The sequence below is a fragment of the Sapajus apella genome, unplaced genomic scaffold (genome assembly GCF_009761245.1).
Source record: "Sapajus apella isolate SASKATOON/1434 unplaced genomic scaffold, GSC_monkey_1.0 scaffold17, whole genome shotgun sequence".
Lineage (NCBI taxonomy): Eukaryota > Metazoa > Chordata > Mammalia > Primates > Cebidae > Sapajus > Sapajus apella.
The window spans coordinates 3,190,588-3,205,727 of record NW_022436957.1 but is presented as its reverse complement, the minus strand read 5'-3'; the positions used below and the strand labels follow the sequence as shown (position 1 = coordinate 3,205,727).

The 15,140-nt window shown below is 41.5% G+C and overlaps 1 protein-coding gene across 1 annotated transcript in view; it reads right to left on the bottom strand.

The window, feature by feature from the left end:
• STS (steroid sulfatase) overlaps positions 1–15,140 on the bottom strand; it is a 97,537-nt gene that overhangs the window by 25,569 nt on the left and 56,828 nt on the right. The window contains exon 7 of the mRNA XM_032285854.1: positions 1,165–1,324. Within this exon, the coding sequence (XP_032141745.1) occupies positions 1,165–1,324 (160 nt within the window). The remainder of the gene's footprint in view (positions 1–1,164; positions 1,325–15,140) is intronic.

Here is a 15,140-nt window from a genome sequence, read left to right as displayed (position 1 = left end):
TTGGTAATAACACTTAGGAAGAAACCACTGCCAATGTCATATGAAGTCATATTTAAATTTAAGAGAAAGACATTTCATTTTGAACTTCTCAGTGAAGACATGCTGGGAAATGGGACCTTAACTGGGGAATCGGCTGCATTTCTCACTGTTACAGCAAAAAGCTGCTGAGTGTAGACAAAGGAAAAGGTGTGGGATCCCAACATGGGAGGTCAAAAAGGCTGTGGCACAGCTGCACAACGACAAGCAATGGTGGGATGAACAGACGAGAATAACAGCGTCAGCACAATGCCAAAAGATGAAGGCTAAATTAAACACCAGCCATCCACATTCCTGGTCACTAAAAATGTTCAGTGCCTCTGAGTTTATTTCCCTCTGGGATAAAGAGATTTGCAGACAGGTTTTTACACTGCGGAACCCACCAGTAAGGCCCCTGACTGGACAGAGATAACAAGTCCAGCTGGAGGTAGCATGACACTCCAAACCGAAGGCCTCAGCAGTGGCCTTAGAAGCAGAAGTTTTTCTCTGACATTCTCCTGTCTCTCAGTCCCATTCCACCCCAAAGAGCTAGAGAAACCAGAATCCTTCTTCCCCAATGCAGGTCATAGGAACCAAAACCACTGATACCCAAAGTCAGCATCAAACCTAAAAATATCACTCCAACTTCTCCCCTGCCTTTCTGTGTAAAAACTGCCCTACATAAATAAATCCTCTGACCTTCCTTGTTTCACTGTAGGTCCTAAGGTCCCCATTCCAGAGAGGGCCCTGGCCCATGCCCGGAAGGAAGGAGCAGTGCTCAAAGAGGCCAAGAAGAATCTAGATAGACAGGCCTGGCTGGGTTTCCCTACTCAGTCCATTAGCATGAGGTGAGATCTTTCCCTCCAATCCTACTTGTACACATTGCCCGTACTTTGTTGAACCACAGCATAAAAATGAACAATCTCCCCTGTATCTTTGGCTCTTTCTTCAGAAGTCTACTGTTTATATACATTAAGTAAATTTATATGCCTTTTATCCTGTTAATTGGCCTGCCTCATACCAATGATTTTCAGGAAAACTCTAGGGGGCCAAAGGCCTTGTTCCCCACACCATTATGCAGGCAAACCGGAGCATATTGGGCTGTGAAATCAGAGCTCAACAATACCAACCACCCTGGCATCAGAGTACCTGTCCTCAGGCACGGGTGCTCCAGCCAGCTTGGCTACTGTAGGAAATATGTCCATGTTGCTAGTGGGCTCATCAATCTTCTGGCCAGCCTGTATCACCCTGGGCCAACGAAGGATGCCTGGAATCCGGATACCTCCTTCCCAGTTATTTGCTTTTCCTCCTAAAAGAACATAAAAGAGGCAACAGGGAGATTGCAGTGCTTTCAACGCTCACTTCAATGGACTCTTTCATGTTCAACATAGAAGAACCAAGTGCTCTGATTACATAGATACCATCCAAGAATATTCTAAGAACAATATAGTATATGCTGTGTTAGAAAAAGGAATATATATGATACACCATATATGAGACGGTCAGCACTGTATAGCATCTTGAACAAAAACTGTCAGCAGACAGACTCAACGCAACAAAGATTTGAGTCACCAAAGATTCAAATCAATGACTGGAGTCAGGGAATTCAAGTTCCATTTCTACTTTATACTAGCTGTGGTAGGCAAAATAATGGTGCCCCCCAGTGTCTGCATCCAAATTCCTGGAGCCTAGAGCCTGGGGAAATGGGTATTTTGCCTCATATGGCAAAAGGGACTTTAAACATGTGACTAAGGATTTTGAGATGAAGAGATTACCCTGCATTGTCTGAGTGGATCCAATGTAATCATAGGGTTGCAAAGCAAAAATAAAATTCTAAGCCCCTCAACTAACTGAATGGACCCCTCCTCTCAGCCAAGGGCATTCCAAAGGCTTAACCTGAAACACTAGTTCAGGCCATGATGGAAAGAGCAGATTGGACATGCCTCATTTTACCCTCCTTCCTTTGCAATTCAGGTACAACTGACCAGCATTAACATTAAAGCAGAGCTTTTAAGACTGGCAAAAGAGACTCTTTGTAGCAATAAGATACCAACACGACAGATAGCAGGCCCTAATAGAAATTGAAGTAGTTTATCCCAAAATATATTTATTTGACATATTTCAAAATAGCCCCACAAAGCTGTCTCTAATGGGAAAAGTCTATATTCTGTAGACAATCCCCTTCTCTTTTGGGGTCTTTTCCCTGATCCAGGCGAGAACTGACCAAGAATCTGGTATCTTTCAAAGTCTGATAAGAAACATGCACAATCAATTCTCTCTGAAGCCTGCTATCTGGAAACTTCATCTGCATAATAAGAACCTTGGCCTCCACAACCCCGTTATTTTAGCCCAGACACTCCCTTCTATTGACTGCAGGTCTTTAGATCAACTCTTTCTACCAACTGCCAATCAGAAATTCTTTGGGTCCACCTATGACCTGAAGCCTCCTCACCCCCACTCCTTGACTTTGACTCACACTACCTTTCCAGACTGAACAATGTACATCTTACATGTATCGATTGATGCCTTATGTCTCCCTAAAACGTAGACACCAAGCTGTAGCCAGAGCAACTTGGGTACATGTTCTTAGGATCTCCTGGGGCTGTGTCAACTTGGCCCTGAATAAATATCTTCAAACATTTTACAGAGTCTGACTCTTTTTGTCGACAGGGTCCTTTCAAGGGAAAGGGGGAGCTGGAGAAGCGGGGGTGGGGGGTGGAGAGAAGCTGGAAGATGCTATGCTGCTGACTTTGAAGACAGAGAAGGGCACCCCAAGCCCAGGAATGTAGGCAGGCTTTAGAAGTTGGATAAGGCACGGAATCAGATTCTCCCCTAGAGCCTTCAGCAAGGAACACAGCCCTGCCAACACCTTGACAACCCATTTAATTGATGGTTATTCCCAAAGGAAAATAAATCATTCTACCAAAAAGATACCTGTACTTGTATGTTCATTGCCACACCATTTACAACAGCAGACATGGAATTAATCCAGGTGCCCATCGACAGGGATTGGATAAAGAAAATGTGGTACATATACATCATGGAATACTACACAGCCACAACAAAGAACAAAATATTGTCCTTTGTAGCAACATGGTACAGCTAGAGGCCATTATCCTAAGGAATAGAAAATCAAACACTGCATGTTCTTAGTTATAAGTGGGAGCTAAACATTGGGTACTCATAAACATAAAGATGGCAACAACAGAAACTAGGAACTACTAGCGGGGAGAGATGGAGAGGGCCAAGGAGTAAAAAACTATCAGGTACTATGTTCATTACTTGGATGACAGGATCATTAGAACTCCAAACCTCAGCATCATGCAATATATCCATGTAACACACTTGCATACATATCCTCTGAATCTAAAATTAAAAAAAAAAAAGTTTTAAGCCACTAAATTTGTGGTCAATGGTTACAACAGACATAGGAAACAGATACCCCAGCCCTGTGCCCTTGAGAAAACAGCTTCAGCTTTCTGTGTCTCATATTCCCACATGTTTTCATGTGAGTGTTACATGGACTGATTATCCCAACTGCCAAGCTCAGTGCCTACAAGACAGGAAGAGCACAAAAATGGCTATTATTGTTGTTATTATTTTATTACCAGGTTGGCTCTTACCAGGATAGTTGAGGGAACAGGCTTTGTGCCTATGAGGCAATTAGCATATAATTAAATATGGCATTGAAAGGGTACTTCCTGGCAGAGGCAGGAAGAGTGAATTCAGGCAGGATCAGAATGTCAGCAGATAATCTCAGAAGATGGTCACTGATGGAATCAAAATATTTCACCCCAAAATACACTTCTTTGATATATTTTGAGATGGATGTTCAGAGGGTTGCAAACAGAAGCAGCCCTGCAAAGCTGTCATTTGTGGGGGAGATTTCCATCTGTAGAGAAAATCTGGCTGGGCGTGGTGGCTCATGCCTGTAATCACAACACTTTAGGAGGCCGAGACAGGTGGATCCCTTGATGTCAGGAGTTCAAGAACAGCCTGGCCAACATGGTGAAACCCTGTCTCTACTAAAAATACAAAAATTAGCCATGCGTGGTGGTGCACGCCTGTAATCCCAGGTACTTGGGAGGATGAAGCACAAGAATTGCTTGAACCGGGGAGGCGGAGGTTGCAGTGAGCCAAGATCTCACCACTGTGCTCCAACCTGGATAACAGAGTGAGAAGCTCTCTCATGAAAAAAAAAAAAAGAGAGAGAGAGAGAGGGAGAGAAAATCTGCATTGAGGCAGCCAGGCTTTCTCTGAAGGCCTCCCTTGTCTGATCAAGGAAAGATGAACTGAGAGACTGACATCTTTAAAGGTCTGAAAGAAATATTCACTGTGTCTTCTCTCTGTGGGCAGAGTCTCATCAGCATAACAAAACCACCTTTACTAACCAAGCCTCCTCTTCACCCCCTCCTAACCTGTGTGGCTACGAGCCAAGACCCCATTCTTTCTGTAACCTCAAGATGGTGTAAAAGCATCAACCATCCGGCCATTTCTTTGAGATCTATTTTATAAGGCTCCATGCATGTTAATAAATTTGTGTGCCTTTTCTCAGTTGCCTTTGTCAGCTGATTTTTAGCAAACCTTCGAGGCCAAAAGGGCAGTTTTCCTCTGGCCCCTATATTACCAATACCTCCCACTTGAGGGCTGGAGACCAAGCACTCCAGTATAGGGCTCAGACACGCCAGGGCTGAGGTCGCTCTGGCTGGGCAGGTGACCCATGGCTGGGGGAATAAATTGTGCTTCCCCACCCTTTATGACAAACAGAGCATAGAGCTAAGTGGCACTGAAGTAGCCATCAGGAAGTTAGGCTGGGGACAAGGGAGTGGAGTTAAAGTTCAGCTACTCTAAGAAAGAGGCTGTTTTCAACAATTGGTGTGAAGCATTAAATAGACAATTAAGTGAGAATGAAACCAATGAAAAAATGTGTATTCCTCACCTGAATATCACGTGTGAGTCACACTGGAAATAAATGCCACTTAAATTTAGGAAGCAAATTACTAGAGACAGGTTTCAGGGATCCTGAAGCAAATCTCCATTGTTAAAAGCTCATCTCTTTTTTTTTTTTTTTAACCTTTACAGGAATACCTCCTTTTAGCGCACTCTGCTCTAGTGTGTTCTTCAGATGTTACATTATTTATCTATGTATGTATTGATGTATTTATTTTTAAACTTTTATTTTTGGTTCAGGGGTATAGGTGCAGGTTTGTTATATAGGTAAACCGCACGTCTTGGGAGTTTGGTGTGCAGATTATTTCATCACCCAGGTAATCAGCATAGTACCTGATGATGAGTGGTTTTTCAATCCTCTCCCTCCTTCCACCCTCCAGTCTCAAGCAGGTCCCAGTGTCTATTGTTCCCATCTTTGTGTCCATGTGTACTCAATATTTAGTTCCTTCCTATAAGTGAGAACATACAGTATTTGGTTTTTGGTTCCTGCATTAATTCTCTTAGGATAAAGGCCTCCAGCTCCATCTATGTTGCTGCAAAGGACAGGATCTCATTATTTTCACGGCTGCATAGTATTTCATGGTGTGTATGCAGCACATTATTTTAACCCAGTCCACTGTTGATGGGTATTTTGGTTGACTCCATGTCTTTGCTACTGTGAATAGTTAAAAGCTCATTTCTTACAGCTGAAGACTGTGGACTGGATTCCTCTCCTCAGCAGACTCTGACCTTTGCAGATGTTCTATATGCACAGGCACTTAGGGGAGATTCCTCTAGGGAAGTTCACATCATACTTTGTAGTTTTTGTGATGGCCTCCTAAGAAAGTTAAAACTCTTCCCCTTATTTTATCTTTTCAACATCACCTGAAGGTAATTCTCTGACAGATACTGTGATTCCTGCTTCACAGAGATCACAGCCAAGAAATGGGAAGTGTAACTACTTTGCTGTAGTTCATTCAAGCAGTTGAAAGCAGAGCTTTGGGAGGAATCTCAATGTGTGAATTACAGTCTGGTTTTCTTTCTGCTCCATCAAACTCATAGAATTTTCACCTGCTTATCCTGCTACTAGCTCAAACTCACATCATTTTCACTTTAAATTTAACAACAACAAAATAAGTGATTGCTACAGAACGAAAAAGGGCTGGTTTCATCAATGGTTTTGACATACACATATTGGCCCCTTGGCTTAAATAAAACAGAATAAATAAATGGGACCAAAAACCAAACTATTCAAATCAGGAAAAAGCACCCTCTGAAAGTTAATCTTCTCGATGCAACGTGGCACTGTGTATTGGATTCTGGAACAGAGAGAGGGCATTAATGGGAAAACTGGTAACATGTGAAGGTTAATTTTGACAAATACACAATTGTGTAGGGTGGTATGATTGGAGATAATTGGGTGAAAAATATACCTCTTTACTTCCTTTGTAATTCTCCAGCAATCTAAACTCATTCATAACATTTTTATATATAGTATATAAAAGTGATAATTTATATAAATTACATATCATATGTATCATATACTATATAATTTTTATGCAATTATATATAACAAACCTACACATATGATTATATATAATATATAACTTATATATAATATATATACATAATGTATATACAGTATGTTTGTATACACACACACACACACACACACACACACATATATATATATGGAAAGAGAGACAGAGTTGTGAGTATACATATACCAGTTATAGCTGGGGCTCAGAAGAGAAAAATACGTCTAAATGCAGACCTCAGCAGCAGCCTCAGAAGTCAACTTTCTTTCTGACTTTCTCCTGACTCCTGTCTCTCATTCCCATTCTCCCCACAGGCTAGCCATAGAAACTAGAATCCCTCTTCTCTAAGGTGGATCATGGAAACCAGAACCCCTTTTCCCAAAAGCCACCCATAAACCCTAAAAATATTACTCTAATTTCTTCCCCCAACCTTTCTGTGTAGAAACTGGCCATAAAGAAATTCCCTGATCTACCTTGTTTGACTATAGGTCCTAAGATCCCCCCACTCCAGAGATAGTCTTGCCTCACACCCAGAAGGAAGGACTGCTGCTCAGAGAGGCCAAGAAGATTCTAGACAGACAGGCTTGGCTGGGTTTCCCCACTCAGAACATCAGTATTCAATCAGGCCCTTTTTGTCCAATCCTATTTCTACACAGCTGTTTATACTTTGTTGTACCTAAGCATAAAAATGGACAGTTTTAGCCGAGCACAGTGGCTCATGCCTCTAATCCCAGCACTTTGGGAGGCCGAGGCAGGCAGATCACCTGAGGTCAGGAGTTCGAGACCAGCCTGACCAATATGGTGAAACCCTGTCTCTACTAAAAATACAAAAATTAGGTGGGCATGGTGGCAGGTGCCTGTAATCTCAGCTACTTAGGAGGCTGAGACAGGAGAATCGCTTGAACCCAGGAAGTGAAGGTTGCAGTGAGCCAAGATTGTGCCACTGCACTCCAGCCTGGACAAGACTCTGTTTCAAAAAAAAAAAAAAAAAGAACAGTTTTCCCTGTATCTTTGGCTCCTCATTCTGAAGGCCCCTGTGTATATACATTAAATATATTCATATGCATTTTCTTCAATTAATCTGCCTTTTGTAAATGGATTTCTAAGCAAACCTTCAGATGGCAAAGAGGAATTTCTCCACTTAGCAACTACCATGTGATAGACAGATAGATCGATAGATAAGGTAGATAGATTTAATTTTTTATTATATATATAATTTTCTTAGTTGACTAAGTGATTCTGCATTTTAAAAGTCAAAGTAGTGATAACAACACAAAATCTTTCAGAGGGTTGTATAAACATTGTTTCTTGTAATAATAATGGCTAAATTTAATTGATCACCTATTATGCAATATGGATTGTGACAGGTATCTTATTCACTAAATCCATATGTTCACACCCATGAAGGCACAACCATTTCTGTCCATTTTATAGTTGCACAATCTGAGGCTGAGAGAATTTTGGTTATATGCTGATAGGTCACTCATTTAGTAAGCAGTGGAGTTACAGATACAAATCCAGGTTTGTCTGACTGACTCCAAAGCCTGTGAATTTAAATAGTTCTCCGATATCACTATCTCTGTAGCAAGAGCACTGGTGGCAAGTTGTCTATGCCCTGCTAGAAGAGATCACACCATATTTGTAAACCACATTTAGTTTCTAGTAGGTGATGGGGAGGAAGGCAGCAAATCACACTGCCATGTGTGTACCTATGCAGCAATTTTGCATGTTCTTCACATGTACCCCAAAACCTAAAATGCAATAAAATAAATAAATGGGAAAAAAAAAAGATTTTGAAAAAAAAAAAAAAAAAAAAAAAAAAGAAACTCAGAAAGATACATCTGAACAATAGAATTAAAGACTGAGGCACTGAACAAATTTTGTACCTTCCCAGGAGTTGATCTGTGCATCATCTTTAAGGTGAAAGACAATGTCCTAGGATGGTTTACTTGGGCTCACCAGAAGCCAAGGGGTGTACCTGGCTGTCGAGCCATGTGAGAGGGTGGCTGAAAAATATGGCCCTTAAATAGCAGATAGTGGCCGGGTGCAGTGGCTCATGCCTGTAATCCCAGCACTTTGAAAGGCCTAGGCAGGTGGGTGGCTTGAGACCAGGAGTTCAAGGCCAGTCTGGGAAACATGGTGAGATGCCATCTCTACAAAAAAAAAAAAAAAAAAAAAAAAGCCAGATGTGGTGGCACACACCTGTAGTCTCAGCTACTCAGGAGGCTGAGAGGGGAGGACTGCCTGGCCTGCAAGTTTGAGGCTGCAGTGAGCTATGATCATGCCCCTGCACTTCAGCTTGGGTGACAGAGACCTAATGTCTTAAAAAACAGAAAACAAAGTACATAGTTCCACAAAAACCCACAGGCACATCCAAGGTCTGTGTATTTTACAACCCAAATGCCAGTGATCTATTCCCCTCTGGGGAATTTGCTAATATCACAGAATGCCAGGTGATGGAAGAGACATCTTATGAGAATATGGCTTGATGTATAACCACTTTGAAAACAAAACAAAATAAAACAAATCTCCTGCAGAGGCCCTAGAAATATCACAGCCTGCCAAGGATTCCAGATCCCCAACTGAGCTCCAAGCCACAAATGGCCACCTGGTGGCAACAATTCTGCCTGCGGGCAAAGAAGTGGCTTTCCTCTGCTCAGGTAAGATGCACAGAGCACCTGCATTGCAGGCCAAGGACTATGGGGGCAGCTGTGCCTGTAGCCCCTAGATCTAGCCACTTACTGACCACCTGAATGTACAGTGTGGTGTACCAGATATGCAGCTAGTGTTAATAAATTGTCACACTCAAGAAATGCTCTGTTGGAAGCTCTGAACCCACTATGTGGAACATCGCAAGATTCCCATCTTGTATTAATAGTTCTGAGTCGATATTCAGGACCTAAACAAATGTATCCACAAATATAATCTTGTACACTTTTCTAAAGTTATAAAGGGAGAGGTTTTACAACAGTCATGGCAAAAAAATGTTTAAAAATTTTTTTAACAGATGATAAACACATCCGAGCACACACTGCCTATGGAAAAACATGTTGGAGGAAGCATGATCACACATTTGCAGGCATGTGTTGATGAGCAAGTACCCTTGCTTGTCAGATGGTGTAGCTTTGAGCCTCCTTCCTCCAGCGATATTGTGTGGAAAGTGAGATGCACCAAACGTGTATGTCAGGCTGAAAAAGCACCAAAATCTGCTCTGCTGGGCACCACTCACATTATCATTGAGCAGAGTTCAGAGGAACTCAGAGGGTGGACACTGGATGCTTCATTCATTCAGCAGACATTTATTAAGCAATGATTTGCCATGATCAGGAATAATGGTGGCATTTCACATGTCCCCAAAACTATTCAAACGTGTGACATAATACTAACTTTTGATTCTTACCATCACTCTGTAAGGCAAGTAACTCATTTCACAGCCAAGAAAAACCTTGGCAAAGGTTACACAGCCAGTCACTGATAGTATCAGGTATAGTTCTAGAACTCGTCCTGCCAAATGCTAGGCTTTACTGATTTTCACATTCCCAAGTGGGACACAAAGATATACAATGGAGATTATGCAGTACAGAAACTCACAGCCTCCAAAGATAGCTTAGATAATACCCACTGAGAGCTCTGATTGTATGCCAACAGAATCCCATAGAGAACACAGTGAATGGGGATCTTGCCCTACAGAAATTAAAGGTCTCAAAAGACAGCTCAGCTATATCCACATGGCAGGCACAGTGGCTCACACCTGTAATTCCAGCACTTTGGGAGACTGAGGTAGGAAGATCACTTGAGGCCAGGGGGTTGAGATCAGCCTGGGCAACATAGCAAGACCCAACCTCTATAAAAAATAAGAAATAAAAAAATTAGCCAGGCATGGTGGTGCATTCCTCTAGTCCCAACTACATGGGAGGCTAAGGCAGGAGGATTGTGTAAGCCTTGGAGGTTGAGACCATAGAGAGCTGTGATCATGCTACTGTACTCCAGCCTGGGTGACAAAGTGAAATTGTGCAAACAACAACAACAACAGTATACCTACAGACAACTGTGATTAAGTGCCAACAAAAATCACAAGAAATGTCTTTTACCTGGGCAAACCTGCCCTGTGCCAATAGATTTTGACTTGGGTTTTGAAGGAGAAATAAACTTAGGAAAGTTGGAGAATGAGATATGGAGGAAAGAAACAAAAAGCAGGTGAAGGAGTATGAATTATTTTTTCTGAAAATTTATGAGCAGAGAAAAAGCCATGGTCTAAATTTAAAATTTGGTAGAGTAATTGTCCAATTCACACTTTTAACATCTTGATGGCATGTTGTGATGATGTTCTCATCACAGAAGGATGATGGCTGAGTTACTCAATCTCTCCAGGCAAGTGTTGAGAGGATTCTTCTACAATTTACTCCAAGACTCTTGTTAGAAACAGCTGTTTGCAAACCAGGCTTCTATTTTTCTCCTTCTGAATGCTACCCCACAGCAGGTCAAATCACTTTTAATAGCAAGAGCATATGCTAGTCATTCTTATGCTTGATCTGGGCAGAGTTTTATGAAATATTCTGGTTTTCATTTTTCTCCTCAAATCTCCCCATCTGAGATAACACTAATTTTCTGAATTGAGGCAAACCACGTTGAAGTGTGTGATAATTCATGCTAAATGTTTTCTCACCCAAGATGCTACATTTTACACTCTCCTTGATTTACTCATGCCAAAGACTAAAATCCATGAATTGCAGATGGGAAATATAACAATACTTTTCAGGTTCTACCAATGTATTACCCGCCTATTATGAGGGCAAAAATAATGAACTTTCTGATATCAGTTCTTAAATGACAGGTAAAGAATTGAAGGATATCCTTAAAATTAATGGACACAGCTCAAACAATTAAGAATGACTCCTTAAGCAATACATCCAACTGCTAAGGAATCTAAGTCAAGGGTTGGCAAATTTTTTCTCTAAAGAACCAGATAATAAATATTTTAGGCTTTTTGGGTGACTTTCTCAACTACTCAATTCTGCTGTTGAAGCAGCCAGGAATAAGACATCTACAAATGAGCATGGCTGGGTTTCAATAAAACTTTATTTAGAAAATCAAGGGCTGGTTTGCATTAGGCCCACATGCTACAGCTAGGCCAGTCCTATTCTAATTTACTAAATTTTGATTTTTGGGTGTGGGGTGAGGGCATCAACTTGAACCTTATTCGATAATATTAAATCCTTCAGTATTGGGGGCAGTGTCACAGCAATGTCTACTAACATCTTTCTTGTCACTTAATTAAACTCTTACTTAATACTGTCTGCAAGAATGAAAAACTAAAAAATATATCTCAGCCTGGAATGTAAAGCTAACCATGTCTCTACTGGGGTCCACCTTGGTTGAGCTGAGTGCCATGAAAATGTCCTGGTCAACAGCTCATTCTCTGCTCTCAGGAAGTTCTGTTGCTCCCTCTTGATGTTTGCTGTGCTATGATTAATATTGAGTGTCAACTTGATTGGATTGAAGGATGCAAAGTATTGTTCCCGGGTGTGTCTGTGAAGGTGTTGCCAAAGGAGATTAACATTTGAGTTGGTGGACTGGGAAAGGCAGACCCACCTTCAATCTCGGTGGGCACCATTTAATCAGCTGCCAGCATGGCTAGGATAAAGCAGACAGAAGAACATGGAAGGACCAGACTGGCTGAGTCTTCTGGCCTCCATCTTTCTCCTGTGCTGGATGCTTCCTGTCCTTGAACATCAGACTCCAAGTTCTTCAGCTTTTGGTCTCTTGGGCTTACACCAATGATTTGCCAGGGGCTCTCAGACCTTCGATCACAGACTGAAGGCTGCATTATCAACTTCCCTACTTTTGAAATTTTGGGAGTCAGACTGGCTTCCTGGCTCCTCAGCTTGCAGATGGCCTATTGTGGGACTTCACCTTATGATTGTGTGAGTCAATTCTTCTTAATAAACTCCCTTTCATATATACGTCTATCCTATTAGTCCTAACCCTCTAGAGAACCCTAATACAGCCCCCACACCCAAATCATTACAAAACTCCTTAAAATCCTGGATAGCAAGCCTCTCCAAATTCATTAAGCCTTCTATGGTCATGTAATATTTTCCTACTCTCAATTTCCACAGTATTTTTCAGGCTGAAGTTTATGGAATATACAACAACCAATTCTATGCATGTCTCATGCCAACAGGAACAACAGTATTTCAGAACAAACTGTCCAATGCACCGTTAAATCAACTGAAGTAATAGTGTAATCCCTTCCAAATAGATGGTGCTCAATATATTTTGTGAAATAAATGAAGTAATGAATTAATCAATGAAGAGTATTGTTGTGGGAAAAAAAGAGAAGCCTACAGGTAAATGTGATCACAAATTCCTATTTCTAACCTCTTCTGGTCTATTTTGCTAAATGTTCCATTTCCCTAATACACTGCATTTCAAAAGTTTTCTCCACCTGAGTCATATACTAAACAGCTTGACCTTTGACTATCAGTAAAGAAACTCTCCCTGCATGTCATCAAAGAAAATGAGCCCACAAGCATGAGCTATGCCCACTCTCTGCCCTCATAGAACCCAATTTACCCACCTTGGCCACATCTTTCTCACTTTCCCACCTCTTTCCTGTCCCAGAATCTCAACCTTCCTCTCCTGTGCAGCATGCTTGACCACACAACTTCAATCTTGTCTGTCTCGAAAGTGAAAAATTCAGCCTCTGATTACTGGATCACAATCTCCTGCCTGCTTATGTGACTTTTTCAACAACAGGTACAAGCTCTGCTGCATTTAACTGTGCAGTATTAAGGTCCTATGTTTTGTCAACTGAAGCCAGTGCAATCAAATCACTCTGCCCATGGCAATGCCTGAGATGGTGGTGATTCAGCAGTTGGATTCTCTGTTGAAGTGGACAGTCCCAATCATTCCAAATGGCACTTCCATTTTCAGGGTGTTTGCTAATGTTAACCCATCTATCTGATTCCTAATACCAGCACAGATAACCCACAAGGTAGAGCTCAATGCCTGGACATGATACCAAGTCTCCATCACCTGACACTGTCAGTCCTTGCTCATGCATTTTTTTTGAGACAGGATCTCACTTTGACACCAGGCTAAAGTGCAGTGGTGCAATCAAGTCTCACTGCAGCCTCCACCTCCCAAGCTCAACTGATCCTCCCATCTCAGGCTCTGGAGTAGCTGGACTACAAGCACATGCCATCACATCTAACTACTTTTTTAACTTTTTTAGAGATGGGGTCTAACTATGTTGCCCAGGCTGGTCTCGAACTCCTGGGCTCCAGCAATCCTCCCGCCTTGGCCTCCCAAAATGATGAAATTACAGGTATGAGCCACTGCACCCAGTTACACTTTCATCCCTAGAAATACTGAGCTACTTTTTCGCTCCCCATAAGTATTTCACACCTGCCTCTCCCACCTGTTCTCTTCTAGCCAACACTGCAAAACATCAACCTGCAAAATGTCAGCTCCTTCTGGAAGGTTCTCCAAATTCCCAAGTTGGGCTAACTGCCTCTATCATTCTTTAACAGCTCCCTTACCAGTACATTACACTGAAGTGGTCTCTTATATTTCTATCCTAAAAAACTAGTAGAATTTAGAGGCATTCTGTATTCTAGTAGAATTTAAGTTACTAGCTTCTTATAGAATGTCCATTAGTAGCAGTCAGAGACCCTTTATCCTTTGCCTTATACCCTAGCAGTTAGCCCTGTGCCTGGTATGTTCCACAGAATCAATACACAAATGCATGTCAGTCAAATTCAACCAAATGCATGAACAGATAAACAAGACAGGTGTAATGTTCTTTCAAACGTGAAAACACTGTGGATACCTGCTGGAGGACTAAATACCAACACTAGCATGAAAGGGCAGCTTTGTCTACTCTTGGGAAGCCAATGAAAATGTTTGCCAACATCATTCGAACATAGCTACCTTGTAATAATCTACCACAGCCAGTCGCTACTATTTTTTTCCTCACAATAAAGCATCAATTGCTCCCTGAAAGCTGCGTTATTGCATGAAAGAAAGAGATGTCAAAATCAGTGACTGTAAGAAGCAATTCATAAGTGGCATGGACTCAAGCCATGTGTTTGGCATTTGGCCTTAAGGTAAGGAAAAAAAAATGCCCAAAGAGTAGTGCCTTCCATGCAGCCATCAGGGAATTTTAAAAGCATTTCTCTGCACATGAAAAAATAGTCTATATTCTTGAACACTCTGGAAAATATGATCTCCCACCCCCACACTTCTGCAGAAGTCATCTATAGAGTTAATTTATCCATTCCATTGACATTTATTACTCGCCTGTAGGCAGAGAAAAAGGGAGGAAGAGCCTCCTTCAGGGTGACCTTGACTTGGGAGAGGGATGGAAATGAAGCCAGACCTAGGAGTATAACTGTTCTGTTCTAAGAATACAGGAAATCTTGTAGTATGAGGAAAAGGCAAAGAACTCTAAATTCAACTAAAAGAAAATCTTAAGGAAGTTATTCTGGTCCCATCTAAGAGATGATATTTTAGGAAAAAGGGAAGAAATACTCACAGGGAGAGAAGGAAACAGAAGGAAGAGAAGTCTGAGAAGTGTTCACTATTTGTATTAGTCCATTTTCATACTGCTATGAACAAATACCTGAGACTGGGTAATTTATAAAAAAAAAGTTT